At 33.0% G+C, this 15,193-nt stretch overlaps 1 protein-coding gene across 1 annotated transcript in view; it reads right to left on the reverse strand.

The window, feature by feature from the left end:
* The window catches only part of Dlgap5 (DLG associated protein 5), a 37,667-nt gene that overhangs the window by 11,058 nt on the left and 11,416 nt on the right, over window positions 1-15,193 (reverse strand). Inside the window, exons 7-13 of the mRNA XM_015480911.2 lie at window positions 14,658-14,728; window positions 12,777-13,051; window positions 11,279-11,406; window positions 10,768-10,894; window positions 8,047-8,132; window positions 6,962-7,122; window positions 1,167-1,259 (exon numbers count right to left, since the gene is read on the reverse strand). Of these exons, the coding sequence (XP_015336397.1) occupies window positions 1,167-1,259; window positions 6,962-7,122; window positions 8,047-8,132; window positions 10,768-10,894; window positions 11,279-11,406; window positions 12,777-13,051; window positions 14,658-14,728 (941 nt within the window). The remainder of the gene's footprint in view (window positions 1-1,166; window positions 1,260-6,961; window positions 7,123-8,046; window positions 8,133-10,767; window positions 10,895-11,278; window positions 11,407-12,776; window positions 13,052-14,657; window positions 14,729-15,193) is intronic.

A 15,193-nucleotide genomic window follows, 5' to 3' on the forward strand; every position in this document is an offset into this window, starting at 1 on the left:
AGAGGGAATTGTTTTAGTATTTATTTTTCAGTTTTCGGTGGACACAACATCTTTATTTTTATGTGGTGCTGAGGATCGAACCCAGCACCCCACGCATGCCAGGCGAGCACGTTACCGTTGAGCCACATCTCCAGCCCCTCAAGCACTTTTGATAAGGAATATTTAACCTACACTAAAAACTGGGATGTTCCTTGTATTAATCTTAAAACGTACTAATGTGAATAAAAAGAAAACGTGGGGTGGGGATGTAGCTCAGTGGTACAGCGCTTGCTTAGCACTTGTGAGGCACTGAGTTCAGTCCTCACATAAAAACAAACAAATAAAGGTATTCTGTTAGTTTACAACTACAAAAAAATAATAAATAAATAAAAGGTATCATGTCCATCTACAACTTAAAAAAAAAAAATCAAACAACTTAATACTGTCATAGTAATGCTACTGGTATCCCTTGGAGAAGGTAAACATTAAAATGATGTATTTTTAAAAAATGACTAGAGATAGATAAAAATGGTATAAATTTCACCAGGTAATGGTAAAGGGAATAAGACATAAGTTCTAAAGAGCCACTGTTCCTCTTTTCTTTTAAAAAATGCCTTTCATTCTAAAATCTACTATACAAAAAAGCATACAAACCAGCAAGGGAACAGAGTCAACTGGTTAAGTACATGGATTCTGGAATGAAAAAGTCTGGCCTAAAACCCAGCTCCACTTTGAGCAAATGATTTAATTTTGGGGGGCTTCAGATTCCTTAACCATAAAATGGGGCCAATAGAACCCAGCCCACCAGATTGCTATAACGATTATGTAAGTTATACTTGGAATAATATTTGGCCCATACAAAACATTATGTCAATCACTTATTAATAATATCATTACAACCAAATACATCAGTACAGTTTAAAGAATAAAACCAACAGTCATGTACCCACTATCTGCTAACTTCAAACCATCTGGGTGCCTCCATTCAATCATAGCTCTTACTTTCTTCTCTCCAGAAATAAACACTTTAAATTTTGTGATCATTTCCTTGTTCTTTACTTAAAAACAATCAGGACTTTGTAAGTAACACATGAAACTTTATAAAATGGGAAAACTGAAGTTAAATGTTTCTAAAAATCAAGTGGAAGAAATATTAGAAATATGAAATATAAACCCCACAAACTTACCCTAAAGACTTTTTTATTTGTATTGTTATTGTTTTGCCATCCAGACTCCTCGAGTTTGGTCAGATTGTTGAATTTTTGGTTTACATCTTCTATCTGTTAATAAATAACGCCTAAGTTTATCAGATTAATGCTAATCAAATACAAACTAATAAATTACAAACTAATGAACTTAAGCTTCAAAAAAATTGAGAACAGTGACTCAGAACTGGCGACTCAGCTAGGAAGGGTGACAAAAGACTATAATTCCAGTTACTCCAGAGGTTGAGGCAAGAGGACCTCAAGTATAAGGCCAACCTCAGCAACTTGGTTAAGACCCTGTCTCAAAATATAAGATGAAAAGGCTGGAGATACACCTAGTAATAGAGTGTCCCTGGTTTTAACCACAGTACTATAAAAATAATAAAAAGCTGAGTTATTAAAATTAGACTGAGTCATTTTTTATTTTTTGACAGTAACAGAGACTGAATCCAGGGATGCTCTGTCACTGCTACTGAACTACATTCCCAGCCCTTTTTATTATTTTGAGACAGGATCTTGCTAATTTGCCCAGGCTGTCTTCTAACTTATGATCCTCCTAACTCAACCTTCAAAGTTGCTGGGATTACAGATGTGCACACTGTGCTCAGCTGAGTCATTCTTTCTTTTTGTTTTATGTTTTGGGGTGTGTGTTTCTGTGGTACCGGGGATTGAACTCAGGGGCACTCAACCATATCCTAGCCTCATTTTGTATTTTATTTAGAGACAGGGTCTCACTGAGTTACTTAGGGCTTTGCTTTTGCTGAGGCTGGCTCTGAACTTCTGATTCTCCTACCTCAGCCTCCTAAGCCACTGGGATTACAGGCAGTAATTAATTACCATACCTAGCAGCTAAGCCATTCTTAATTCAGTGTTTACATCAAGAATATTTATGATAAAGTTGTTCATTGTTATTTTTGGTCTTACAAACCTCAAAAAAATCTAAATAAAGGTTGCCATATATGAATAACTCCCCTAGTTATTTTTGATAACTAAAACGATAGGAAATATATCCTAAGTGTTTTTGTTTCTCAAATCAAACAAATGATCACAATCTTTCTTTTTTTTTAAAAAAAAAAACTACTACTATTGCTGGGCATGGTGGCACATGCCTGTAATCCCAGCAGCTTGGGAGGCTGACGTGGGAGGATGAAAGTTCACAGTCAGCCTCAGCAATTTAGTGTGGCCCTGACTCAAAAAAAAGTTTTAAAAAAGGGCTGGTGATGTGGCTCAGGGGTAAAGTGTTCCTGGGTTCAATCCCAGGTACAAAACAAAAGTAACTATTATTTATTTATTCCCCTATGCATGCCATAAATGTTTGCATACAGATTTTTATATGGACATAATTTTTTTAAACTCATTTGGGTCAAAATGAGTATCCCTACTATGCATTTATACACACATATCCTCTCAACTTCCTATTCTTAAAAAAGTAAATATCAACCTCAGTAAATATCAAAATAACTCAGGTTTAATCAATTATCAGTTGATTTTCAACAAAGGTGTCAATATAACTCAGTGGGTAAAGGATGTTTTCAATGAACAATGCTGGAAAAATTGCATGTCTATAACCATAAAGATGAAGTTAGGGGCTGGGATTGTATCTCAGTTGGCTGAGCGCTTGCCTAGCATGCGTGAGCCAGTGGGTTCAAGCCTCATCGCCACATAAAAAAAATAAAGATATTGTGTCCATCGACAACTAAAAAAAAAAAAAAAAACTAAAAGATGAAGTTAGACTCTGACTTCACACCATACACCAAAACTAATCAAACAGATCACTGACTGAACTCTAAGTGCTGAAAACTATAGCACTTTTAGTTCAAACAAAAACCCTTGTGACTTAAGAGTTCTTAAAAATAATGTCAAGGGGCTGGGGTTGTAGCTCAGCGATAGAGTGCTCACCTAGCACGGGCAAGGCCCTGGGTTCAATCCTCAGCACCATATAAAAATAAATAAATTAATTAAAGATATTGTGTCCAACTACAATTAAAAAATATATATATATTTAAAAACTATCAAAGTCACAAAAGAAAAAAAATTGATAATTTGAACTTCACCCAAATTAAAAACATTTGCACTTCAAAAGACATCATTAAGACAACTAAAAGTCAGCCAAGCACAGTGATGCATCCTCCCAGAAGCTTGGGAGTCTGAGGCAGGAGGATCACAAGTTCAAAGCCAACCTTAGCAAATCAGCAAGCCACTAAGCAACTCAGTGAGACCCTGTCTCTAAATAAAATATAAATGAGGCTGGGGATGTGGCTCAGTGGTCGAGTGCCCCTGAGTTCAATCCCTGAAATGTATTAAAACAAAACAAAACAAAAAAACTAAAAGTCAAACCACAAACTTGGAATATTTGCAAATATCATTTCTGATTATATCCAGGATATGTAAAGAACACTAAAAAGTCCCTAATAAAAAGACAGACAACCCAATTTAAAAATGGGCAAAAGATTGAACAGACATTTCATTAAAGAAGATACATGAGCTGAGGTACAATAATCACAAGTTCAAGGCCGGTTTGGGCAACTTAGTGAGACTCTATTTCAAAATAAGATTTTTTAAAAAGGACTAGGAACTAGTGGTTCATCTCCAGGGTCATTAAAAAAAAAAAAAAATCCTCAGACAGCAAAGTCCCTTATATAAAATGGTATAATATTTGCATATAACTTATGTATACCCCATATACTTTAAATTATCTTTACATGACTTATAATACTACATACAATGTAAAGTAGTTGTTACACCGTATTGTTAAGAAAAAAATGAGAAGAAACAAAGTCTATACATGTTCCGTACAGAGAATTCTTTTTTTTTTCATTATGAGGCACTTGACCACTGAGTCACATCCCCAGTCCTTTGTTTAAATTTTGAGACAGGTCTCACAAAATTGCTGAGGCTGGCCTCAAATTTGGGAGCCTCCTGCCTTAGCCTCTTCATCACTGGGATTACAGTGCACTCTGTTGGACCAAGCCAGACACAACTTTAAAAAAAATATTTTATTGTTAGTAATTCCCTAGGGCTGAGAGTGAGAATGGAGACTGATGGTAGTCAGGAAGGATCTTTTGGCAGTGATGAAAATTCTAAACTTGGATCGTGGTGATGGTTGCATAATTCTAAATTTATTAAAAACAACTGTATACTTAAAATAGACAATTTTTATGATATGTAAATAATACCACACGGTTTCTTGGTTAAAAACAAAACAAAACCTCATAAAAAAGGCCTCAACTTAAAGTGGTCCCCACTAATCAAAGCTGAGCAATGAGTCAGGTGCAGTAGCACACACACATAATCCCACTGACTTGGGAGGCTCAGACAAAAGGATCATAAGGTCAAGCTCAGGCTCAGCAACTTGGAGATACCCTTTCTCAAAATAAAAAAGGCTTTGAAAGTAGCTCAAAGTAAAATACCCCTGGGGAGGGGAAGGGGGGAATGGAAGGACAGCAGAATAAAACAGACATTATTATTGGTGTAGGTATATACGTGACTGCATGACCAATGTAATTCTGCAAACTGTACACTCAGAAAAATGAGATATTATATCCCATCTGATTCAAATGTATGCTATGTCAAGATCATTATACTGTCATGTGTAACTAATTGAAACAAATAAAAAAAGAGTATAAAAAAAAAAAAAGTAAAATACCCGAGTTTAGCCGTCAGTACCAAAACAAAAACAAGATAGAAAGCTGAGAAATAAGCATGAATAAAGATAATAATAATTATAAATAACGTAAACATATCAAATATCTTTAAATCCATAAATCAATACTAAAAAGCAAAATTAATTGGTCAACACTAAAGGATGCTAATGAACCAACTCACTGTTATGAAAACTGGTAAATGTATAAAAAACTGGTCATAAAATAATCCTTCTATTATTACGATCACATAAACATTATTGACATCTGGGCCACAGAATTACTGTAATTATGTTCTTTTCCTCGTAACTCTTTTCCAGATTTAATAATCATTGTTTTTTGTTTGCTCATTTTTCATGTACTTATCGATTCATCTCCAAATTCTGTATAGTAAGTATAAATTACATTACTACAATTAAAAAAAAATCAGGTATTCTATTCATTCCCAGAATTCTGGGCCTCCTGCTATCTTAACTACTGTTCTGTAAACTTTCCACACTCCAAGTTGCTTTAGAATCCTTGTTCATTCACCATCAGCCACAATTCCTTTTCTTCAGCCCTTCTCTGGGGATAGGTCGCACTCTCCTCCCCATTTTCTTAGCTTACTCGAATTTCTGTAAGGTACATAATGTTAGTTTCTCAAGAAAGGGAGCATGGGAGGAGATAAAATTTGAGACCTATGGTCTGAAATATTTGCCTTTCCAGTCTCATAATTGATTGGGTACAAAATTTAAGGTGGGAAGCTATTTTTCCTAGATTTTTCAGAGTGTTGTTTTCCGGGCTTTCAAAATTGCTACTGAAAAATCCCTGGCTATTCTGATTCTTGAGGCTTTGAATGAAGTCTGTTTTCTTTCTCTGAAAGCTTCTAGATTTCTTTTTTTATCCCAAGATTTGTACAAATATATTTAATAATGTGAAGAGATGTGGGTTTGGTCTGATTTACAGTGTTAGGCACTGAATGGACTACTTTAGCCTAGAAATCATGTCCTAGAAAAAAAAAATTTAAACTATTTCACTGATCATTTTTTCTCCACAATTATTTTTCTATTCTCTTTTTCTGAAATTCCAATTATTTGGATATTATGCTTCCTGGACTGGTCCACTTAATTTTCTCTTGTGTTCTTTTCTATTTTACATCTCTTTGCTCCACTTAACAAGAAATTTCCAGAACTCAAACTCTTTCTATTCCATATTACACTTCTGCTCTTATTTTTTAACTTCAAAAGGCTATTTCTGTGGTTCTATGAATGTTCTTTTTTAAACAGGTATTTTTATTTGATAGATGAAATGTCTGATCTCTTTGAAATATTAATGCCTGCATTCAAATGTTCTTTTCTCTTTATATTACTCCCATTTACTCTATCCAAATAGCTTTTTCCCTAAATGTTGGCTTTGGTCTTTTTCTTTTAGGTCTAAAGCTTTATTCTGAGGTTGGTGCTATAGCACAGTGGTAGAGCTCATGCTTATGAGCAGGCAAAAAGCCCTGGGTTTGATCTGCAGTACAACCAAAAAAATAATAAAACTTTCTTCTTCAAATGTCTGTTGTTTCATATATAACTAATTAAAACACATTTTTAAAAAAATGTCTGTTGTTGGTTATTAATCTTAAAATTTTTTATATGCTTATTTCTAAAATAAGTTCAACAAACTAGAAATTATTACCCACCCCCTACCTTTTACTGACCCTTCTAGTGATTTCCTCCATCATGGAGAGATTTCTACATTAGAATTATGTGTACTGTGTAAATTGCTAATCAAACTAAAAATTTCTCTGGGATGGAGAATGGGACTTTTTATCATTCCAAATACAAAGCCTAGCACACAATAGGGGCTCAATAATTGTTAGTTGAACTGAACTACTAAAGACTAGAATGCCTTATTTCTCACATGTAAAACCCCAGTATTCAAGAGTTGGATATAATCTCAATTTCCAATTCACACAGAATTTATCCTGACAACATTGGGGGAGAAAAGGACATCAATCATAAAATTTAGACAGTACTTTATCATTTATAGAGGTGTTTTCTAATATCTCAATATTATAGGTACTTAAGCAGCTACTGTTATTCCATTTTACTACTATTACTCAATTAAAAAAAAAATAAGTTACTATATTCAAAATACTTGGCCACATACCTGAAAACTAACCATATCCCAAAATCCATCCAGATCTGCACAGGTAGTTTCCATTTCACCTCGTTTATATTCACAATCATTCACCAGTCCTTCAAATTGTTTGAATCTTTCCTTAATAAGGAGTCTTGTTTGACCAACTGCGGTGCGAATAAGATCTTTAGCTAAAAGAGAAAAGTGTTTTAAACGTTAAAGCACAAAATAGCACTTTTACAGCAAGTCAACCAACTGATAAGACTCCACCCCAAATATTCTAGGGCTTGCAAAATAAAATTAAAAAAAAAAAAAAAAAAAAAAAAAGTTTGTGGTACTGTGGGTTGAACCCAGTGGTGCTTTATCATTGAACTACATCCTCAGATCTTTTTATTTTTTATTTTGAAACAAGGTCTTGGCTAAGTTGCTTGGGACTTGCTAAACTGCTGAGGGTACCCTCCAACTTGAAATCCTTTTGCCTTTGCCTATTTCACTGGGATTACAGGTGTGTACCACTACACCTGGCCAAAATTCTTAAAGCAAAAAAAAAAAAAAAATTTTTATCACAAATTTCACCATACGAATACTGAGCATTAACTATTTCCTTTGATTTCTATTAACAACTGGTAATGTTCACTATCATACATATATTACTACATAATAAAAGACATTCTACTTCTTTTTATATTTTACAATATTTCAACCTCAAATAGCTCATTGTACCTAAGTATCTAAGAAGGATTGCATACTGAGAGCCTACATATATTTTTTTTCTTAAACACCTTTACCAAATAAATGAGAAACTTTTCAGAAAAAAACTTTCAATATTAATTTAGGTAACTTTTATTCTGAAAATATTTTTATATAATTTAACAATACCAGATACTGACATCACCTATAAAATCATATAGAAATTTCAAAAAATACACAAAAGTCTTATACTACTTTAGCAGAGAGATACTGGGAAATATAGGTTTAGAAATGAAAAATTCTCGCTATTTTGAATAACAGTGAAACTATAAAGTTGTACAACATCAGATTTTTATGTTTTGGATGGATGTAATTATATTATAAGAAACAAAGATAAGATCATCAAAAAACAAAAGTTTTCTCACCATCATCTGGAATGTCCAATTCAAGCTTCCTGTCCCACTCAAGGCAGTGTGAAGTCAATTTGTCAGTTTCTGACTGAAGGATATTTCTAAAATGGTGAGATAGATTTCAGTTTAATGAGTGTTCCCCCATTGGTATCAGTAATAGCATCACAACACTGTGATACATTACATTAGGAAGGTATATAAGATACATACAATATTAATTTTCCAGAGTTGATACCTAATTATTTTATGAACTTTAACATGTTAAAATCCACAAATGCAAATTAATACTATGTCCATCCTTCTACATCTATCATAGCTAGATGAGGTCAAGAACCCACTTCTTAAGCTAAGATTTCTAGTTTGTCTTGTTCTCATTTTTCAGTGTCTAATATTTCTCAATGTTCATTAGATTCTCTGATCTTGTCCATGGAACTAAGGCTAACCCAACTGCCAAGAGTAAACTGAAGCTAAAAACTGTAAATAAATCTATGATTAAAGTGATATGACCTTACAGAATTTAATTATTTGGCTTTGCTTATTTATGGGCAATGGTTCTCAACTAGGGTTGTTAACTTTGCTCCCCAGTGGACATTTGGTGATGTTTGCAGATATTTTTAGTTGTCACTACTGGTTAGGGACACTACAAAACATCCTACAATACACTAAATGGAATCCCCACAATAAGTACACAAACTACAACTGAAAAGCATACAAGGTACAAGGAACCATTTTATGTTCTCATTGACAGTAAACAGTTTCAGTTTCTCAACATGCTAGAATGCTTTTTATATAGAAAGAGACTGAATTTTCCTCAGGCTTGCGTTTCTCAACCTTAGCAATTAACATATTAGATTATACAGTTCTTGTTGTGGGGGTCCACCTGGTTCATCATAGGATGTTTTATAGCATCCCTAGCCAGAAGTATTTATGTGACATACTTAGCATAGTTGAAATCATAGAAACTAGAATAGTTTGCCAAAGGTTGTGAGGAGGGAGAAATAGAAATTTGCTATTTAATGAGTGTAGTTTCAGTTTTACAAGATGAAAGACATTATGGCGATGGATGGTGGCTATGGCTCTACAATATTATGAATGTACTTATTAATACTAGTGAAATGAACTGTATACTCAAAATGAAGATAGCAAATTTCAAGTTATCTATATTTTATCACAATAAAAAATGGAGAAAATTATCTCCTCAAATTCAAGAGATTAAACAAAACAACAACAAAACCCAAAGCATCCTAGCAAGAAAAACAGGATAGTTTTTTCTTTCTTTTTTTCTCAGAAGTGCTAGGGATGAAACCCAGGGCCTACACATGGTAGGCAAGGGCTCTACCACTGAGCTACATCCCAAGTTCAAGTTTGTTTCCTGAAAGAAAAATTTAATAACTCACATTCAATGGTAATACACAGACTGACAGAATTAATGAGCAAAGAGACCTGGTTCAGCTCTGATATTACCTAGTTGGGTGAACTGCTTAACACTTCAATGACTCAGTCTCACAAACAATACACTAGCTAATTTCTAAAATCCCTTGTAATTCTAAAATTTATGCTCTCAAAAATAATTGAAGTGGCTCTCAAATACACACAAAATATAATAAAACAAATAAATATTAAAATGATAAAATTTCTCATCTACATGATTGGCAAAACTAAAAAAAATGCTAGTTAGATATTGGAAAAAGTGGAAAAAAACAAACAAACAAACAAAACAAAACACAGGAATTCTAATTAATCTTACTTAAGGGACTAGAAATTGAGGTCATTATTTGCATATGTGAATAAAAAAGCACATAGGTTGTTCTTTGTAGCCCTAACTATAATAATGACAAACAAAACCCAATGTTAATGCTTAACAACAGGGTCCTATTAAATAACTTGTGGTGTATCCACACAATTAGATACTATGCAATCATTACAACACAAACCCAGCCAGGTGTAATGGTGCACGCCTATAATCCCAGAGGCTCAGGAGGCTGAGACAAAAGGGTTGCAAGTTCAAAGCCAGCCTCATAAACAACAAGGTACTAAGCACTCTGTGAGACCCTGTCTCTAAATAAAATACAAAATAGGGCTGGGGATATGGTTCAGTGGTCGAGTGTCCCTGAGTTCAATCGACAGTAACCTCCCCCCAAAAAGAACACACAAATCTGCATGTGCATACACACAAGATACGAAAGCTCTTTTAAGTACTAAAATGGAATGTCTTCAACATTTAACATTAAATGAAAATGGGATAGTTTGTATTATACACTACTGCTCATAATTTAAAGAAAAAAATTCTATATTTGTCTACATATGCATTATCTATCTCTGGAAGTTTTCACAAGGAATGAATGATACCCACTTCCATGGAGGTTCAAACTATGGGGTTGGGAGATAGTACTGGAAAGGAATCTTTTCACTTATACCCTTTGCACTGCCTACCCTTTGAACTAGCAACCAAATGAATATACTAGCTATTGAAAAAATAATTAGAATGTAAAAATATGTAAAATTCACCCCACTAACATACTATGTTAAATATACACAAAACTAAATATTTGAGTTTTAAATGATTAGATATTTTTAAAAAAAATTTTTAGTTACTGTTGGACACAATATCTTTATTTTATTTATTTATTTTTATGTGATGCTGAGGATTGAACCCAGTGCCTCGCATGTGCTAGGCAAGCAAGCGTTCTTCCGCTGAGCCACAACCCCAGCCAGTAAATGAATAAAGAGACAAACCTGAAATAAGGTACATCGTGTGTTGGCTGAGACTTTTGACCTTCATTTAATTCAAGTGATGGGACATCCTTAATTGAAAGGCCATTTGAATTCTTAGTAGTAGCTTCATTTTGATTTACGTTATGTTCTAAAAATTAAAGAAAATATTACAAATTTCAAAATAGCAATTCTTAAAATGACACAAAAAGGCATTTTTTAAAAATTTCAATTTTTTTCAATTTTTTCAATTTTTTTAAATGTTGAATTTTATTTCTGCCTCAATTGTTTCATTCACCTATTCTCTAATGTGGTGCTCAAGAGATTTTTCATCTCTTCAAATTTACACTTACTTCCTGTCTGTATTTTTATTATAAATTTCTCTCCAAATGTCTTCATTCATACTCTCCCTTTTATTTATTTACTTTTGGAACCTGAGGTCATATCTCTGAGCTATACGAAAGAAATGAACTCTAAACAAAGCTGATAAATCATAATCTAAAAAAGTAAGTAAAAATTTAGTTAAATACTATACCTTGATTTGAAACTGTTAGAGAACCCAGAGGACACTGTAATTTATTTGAATTTTGCTGTACTGTCTTGGTAGAGTAAGTTTTACATGTTGGGGTCAAGATTTCATTTGTTGCTTCTTGAGTCTTATCACTAAAAACAACAGCAAAAATATACTTCGTGAAACATTAACTCCATGTATCTTATTAAGGGATTTCAGAATTCTATTTGTTTTTTAAAACCTGGGAGTCAAATAACAATGTTCCCATTTTTAAAAAGTAAGTTTATCCTGGAGGGAAAAAAAAAACTTAAGTACATATAATGGGAATGTCCATCTGTATCAATTCTAATGATATTCAAAGACTCTGAAGATCTCTTAATAGAAGATAAGCATTTAATAGTCTTTAATGCTGTTGAGTAGTTTCTAGTATATTTGCTGCCAAACAATATTACCTTTTCTTTTAAAAGGAGTCTAACTGATCCCCCCAAACTATGCAATTAATTTTTTTAGAGCTAATATTTTAAAGGAACTTGCATCAAAAACAAAACAAAAAATCTGAATTATGGCAGTTTTCCTCTTGTAAAAAAATTTACTTCTGTTCTATTGGGAGTGATAGCACATGCCTACAATCCCAGTTACTTGGGAGGCTCAGGAAAGAGGATCTCAAGTTCAAGGCCAGCCTGGGCAACTTAGTGAAACCGTGTCTCAAAATAAAATAAAAAGACCTGAAAATGTAGCTCAGTGGTAGAGCACTTTCTTAGCATGTACAAGATCTTGGGTTCAATCCCAGTACCGGCGGGATGTGTATGTGTGTGTGTGTATATGTGTGTGTGTGTGTGTGTGTGTATATATATATATATATATATTCTGTGTTTATATATATGTACAAACATATATTGAGAGAGATCTGTATTTCTCTGTATAAATACAAATTTTTAAGTGTTATAATTAAGTCACTTATTAAGAGTAAATGAAACCTACAAATTGAAGAGTAAAAATAATAAAAATGCATAGGAAATGCTAAATTTACAAAAGCATTATTTTTACCCTTCTAAATAATATTGTTTTTTTAAAAATATTTATTCTTAAGCTTTAGGTGGATACAATATCTTTATTTTACATTTATGTGGTGCTGAGGATCGAATCCGGTGCCTTGTGCATTCTAGGTGAGCACTCTACCACTGAGCCACAACCCCAGCCCTTTTGTTTTCTTTTTTAGTTGTAGATGGACACAATACCTTTATTTTATTTATTTATTTTTATGTGGTGCTGAGGATCAAACCCAGTGCCATACTAGGCAAGCTCTCTACCACTGAGCTACAACCTCAACCTTGAATAATGTCTATAAAAAAACACATCCTCATCATTTATAATTAGCATATTTCACTAACTTAAATAATATAGGAAAACATAGGCCAAATCTAAAAAAGGCATTTGTTACCACCCCTCTGGGCAAAGGTTTCATTAAGATTTTACAAGTGTGTTTATATATATGTTTTTTCTTTAAGATTTATATTCTTACCCTTCTGATTTTAAAGGGTTCCAGGTATAACTGGGTGTCAAGAAAGCATCGGCACTTGTGGGAGTCATGAGTGTTACTTGATAGGTCTTCAAACCATCCAGTGGATGAAACATAAAATCATTAGGTGCAAAAGAAGTTTTTGCTTTGGTTTTTGCAGGATTTTTCTTAGGTAAGTTTTCCATTTTTGATAAGATTTTATCTGGATCCATTCTATTTGTTGCACTGGTTTGTGAATCCAAAGTATTTTCTTCATTATCAAGTTTAAAAGAAACAACCTAGATATAAGTAAATGGAACAGAATGAGAATTTCTCTTCCTGGGATACATTCAACCAATTTTTACAGGATTGAAAAATGTGACAATTGAGCTCTATGTCCCCTATATATAATTTGAAAGGAAAAAAATACAATTAAAATATATATAGGGAATTAGAGGACCAGCTACATTAAACCCCTATGATCCTGGAAGAGAGAGAACCAATTCTTATTAAAAGAGCATATAACACTCTGTAGGCATTACAAGAAAATAAAATATATATGAAAGTTGAAGATGGAAAAAATTACTCAACTAACAAATACACTTTTTACTTAAATTATGTGGATAATCACAATTAGTTTGAGAATCAGAAATTTAGTATTAGATGACTGCTATTGTTAAGGACCAAATTCTTTTAAAAACTAATCTTAGATGTAAGTAACCACTTGATAAGAACAATACTTTTCAATATGACACAGTAAGATATACCACATAAAATATCAAACATATTTTTAAGCATAAGTTTTAGGTTTCTAAGTTTCTGGGAATGCTTGTGATTTTTAATGAGATCTGAACTCAAGATAAGGTATTTCAACCTGGACAAACATTTAAGTGGTAACATTACCCTGAAGGGTGGAGCGTCAGTGAAAGTAAAAACTTGTGATAAATCTTTAAGGGGAAAATAAATCCAAGGGAAGAGCTTGAAAGATTGTAAAGATTCATCCCATAGGGCTTTTCTTAAAATATCTACATGTGATTTTTAGTAAGAATATAAACAGATTTCTTATTCTTGAACAAAACATTTTTTTTAAAGATGGAATTGTAAAATGGATTATAAACCAAGAGATTAAGCCCTCTATAGTGCCTTTTTAAAAAAACTAATTAATAAACAAATTAAAAAAAATAATAATGCCTCTTTTTGTGGGGAGGGTACTGGGAATTTAACCCAGGGGCAATTTACCACTAAGCTACATTCCAAGTCCCTTTTAAATTTTTTATTTTAAGTTGCTTATTAGGACCTTGCAAAATTGCTGAGGCTGACCCTGAATTTGCAATCCTTCTCCATCAGCCTCCTGAGCTAATGGGATTACAGGCTTGTGCCACACAGCCATATGCTTCTTTTTTTATTATCAATTTATTAAACTCTATGCTAGATACCATCAGAAATTTTAGCTTATTTAATTCTTAAAACTGGACTATGTAGGTATTCTATGTTAGAGATGGAAAAACAAACTCAAATTGTATAACTTTCCCAAAGATATGCAGCTAATTGGAAGCCGAGACAATAAACAAACTCAGGTCTAATTGAATACAAAGTAAATACATTTCACCTTTCTCCAACTTATCTCTTAGCTAGTTCTCATATAATGGCTTTTCAGCTGTTTTTATTATTTTTTCCATAATCTTTTGGTTAACCAAATTATACTTCCTTTACCTATAAAGCTCTGAGAATAAGACACCTGAAAAAACAACAATAGTAAATTCTCATAATTCTTTATGGTTCAAGAGGCTTTAACACACATGTAGGTTAACCTCTTGAAGCAGCTCTATATGTGTAATTTCAACTTTATGAAAGTAGCAAGAGATTTTCAGAGCATCTAGAGATAAACAGATGTTTATTCTCTACCTTGTCAGGTTTTGTTTCTGTCTTTTTCACAGGTCTTCCTTTATTTGGTGCCTTTTTTTCAGGTTCATTATCTACAATAAAAATGAAATTAGATATAAATTTTGGCTGATAAAAAATGCTGTATTAAAGCTACTAAGGTAATCTGGGAAAGAGAAAAAAAAGGTGACAATACAAATGCATGTCTTGATGGATTTTTTATGATTAAAAGTCACATGATAAAAAGAAATAAAAATAAATGAAATTTCCTGCCAAACACAGGCCATCTGTTTCAAAACAAAACAAATGTGTTTTATCTTTTACTTTTTCCTCTGAATAAAAAATGCATCTTATAGACAGGTAACAAAGAAAAACACCAAGAACCACCACCAAAAATAAATGAATCACTCAAGATTCCATTACTGAATTGACACTTTAGCATGTTATTCAATTTTTCCTATGTCCACATGTTCATGTATTATTTTTCAGAGTAGTGACACTACTGTTTCATCTGTTTTTTTCCCCATACTTTTTTTGGGGGGACGGGGGGGGGGGGGGCC

This window comes from Marmota marmota, unplaced genomic scaffold (assembly GCF_001458135.2).
Source record: "Marmota marmota marmota unplaced genomic scaffold, marMar, whole genome shotgun sequence".
NCBI classification, from domain to species: Eukaryota; Metazoa; Chordata; class Mammalia; order Rodentia; family Sciuridae; genus Marmota; species Marmota marmota.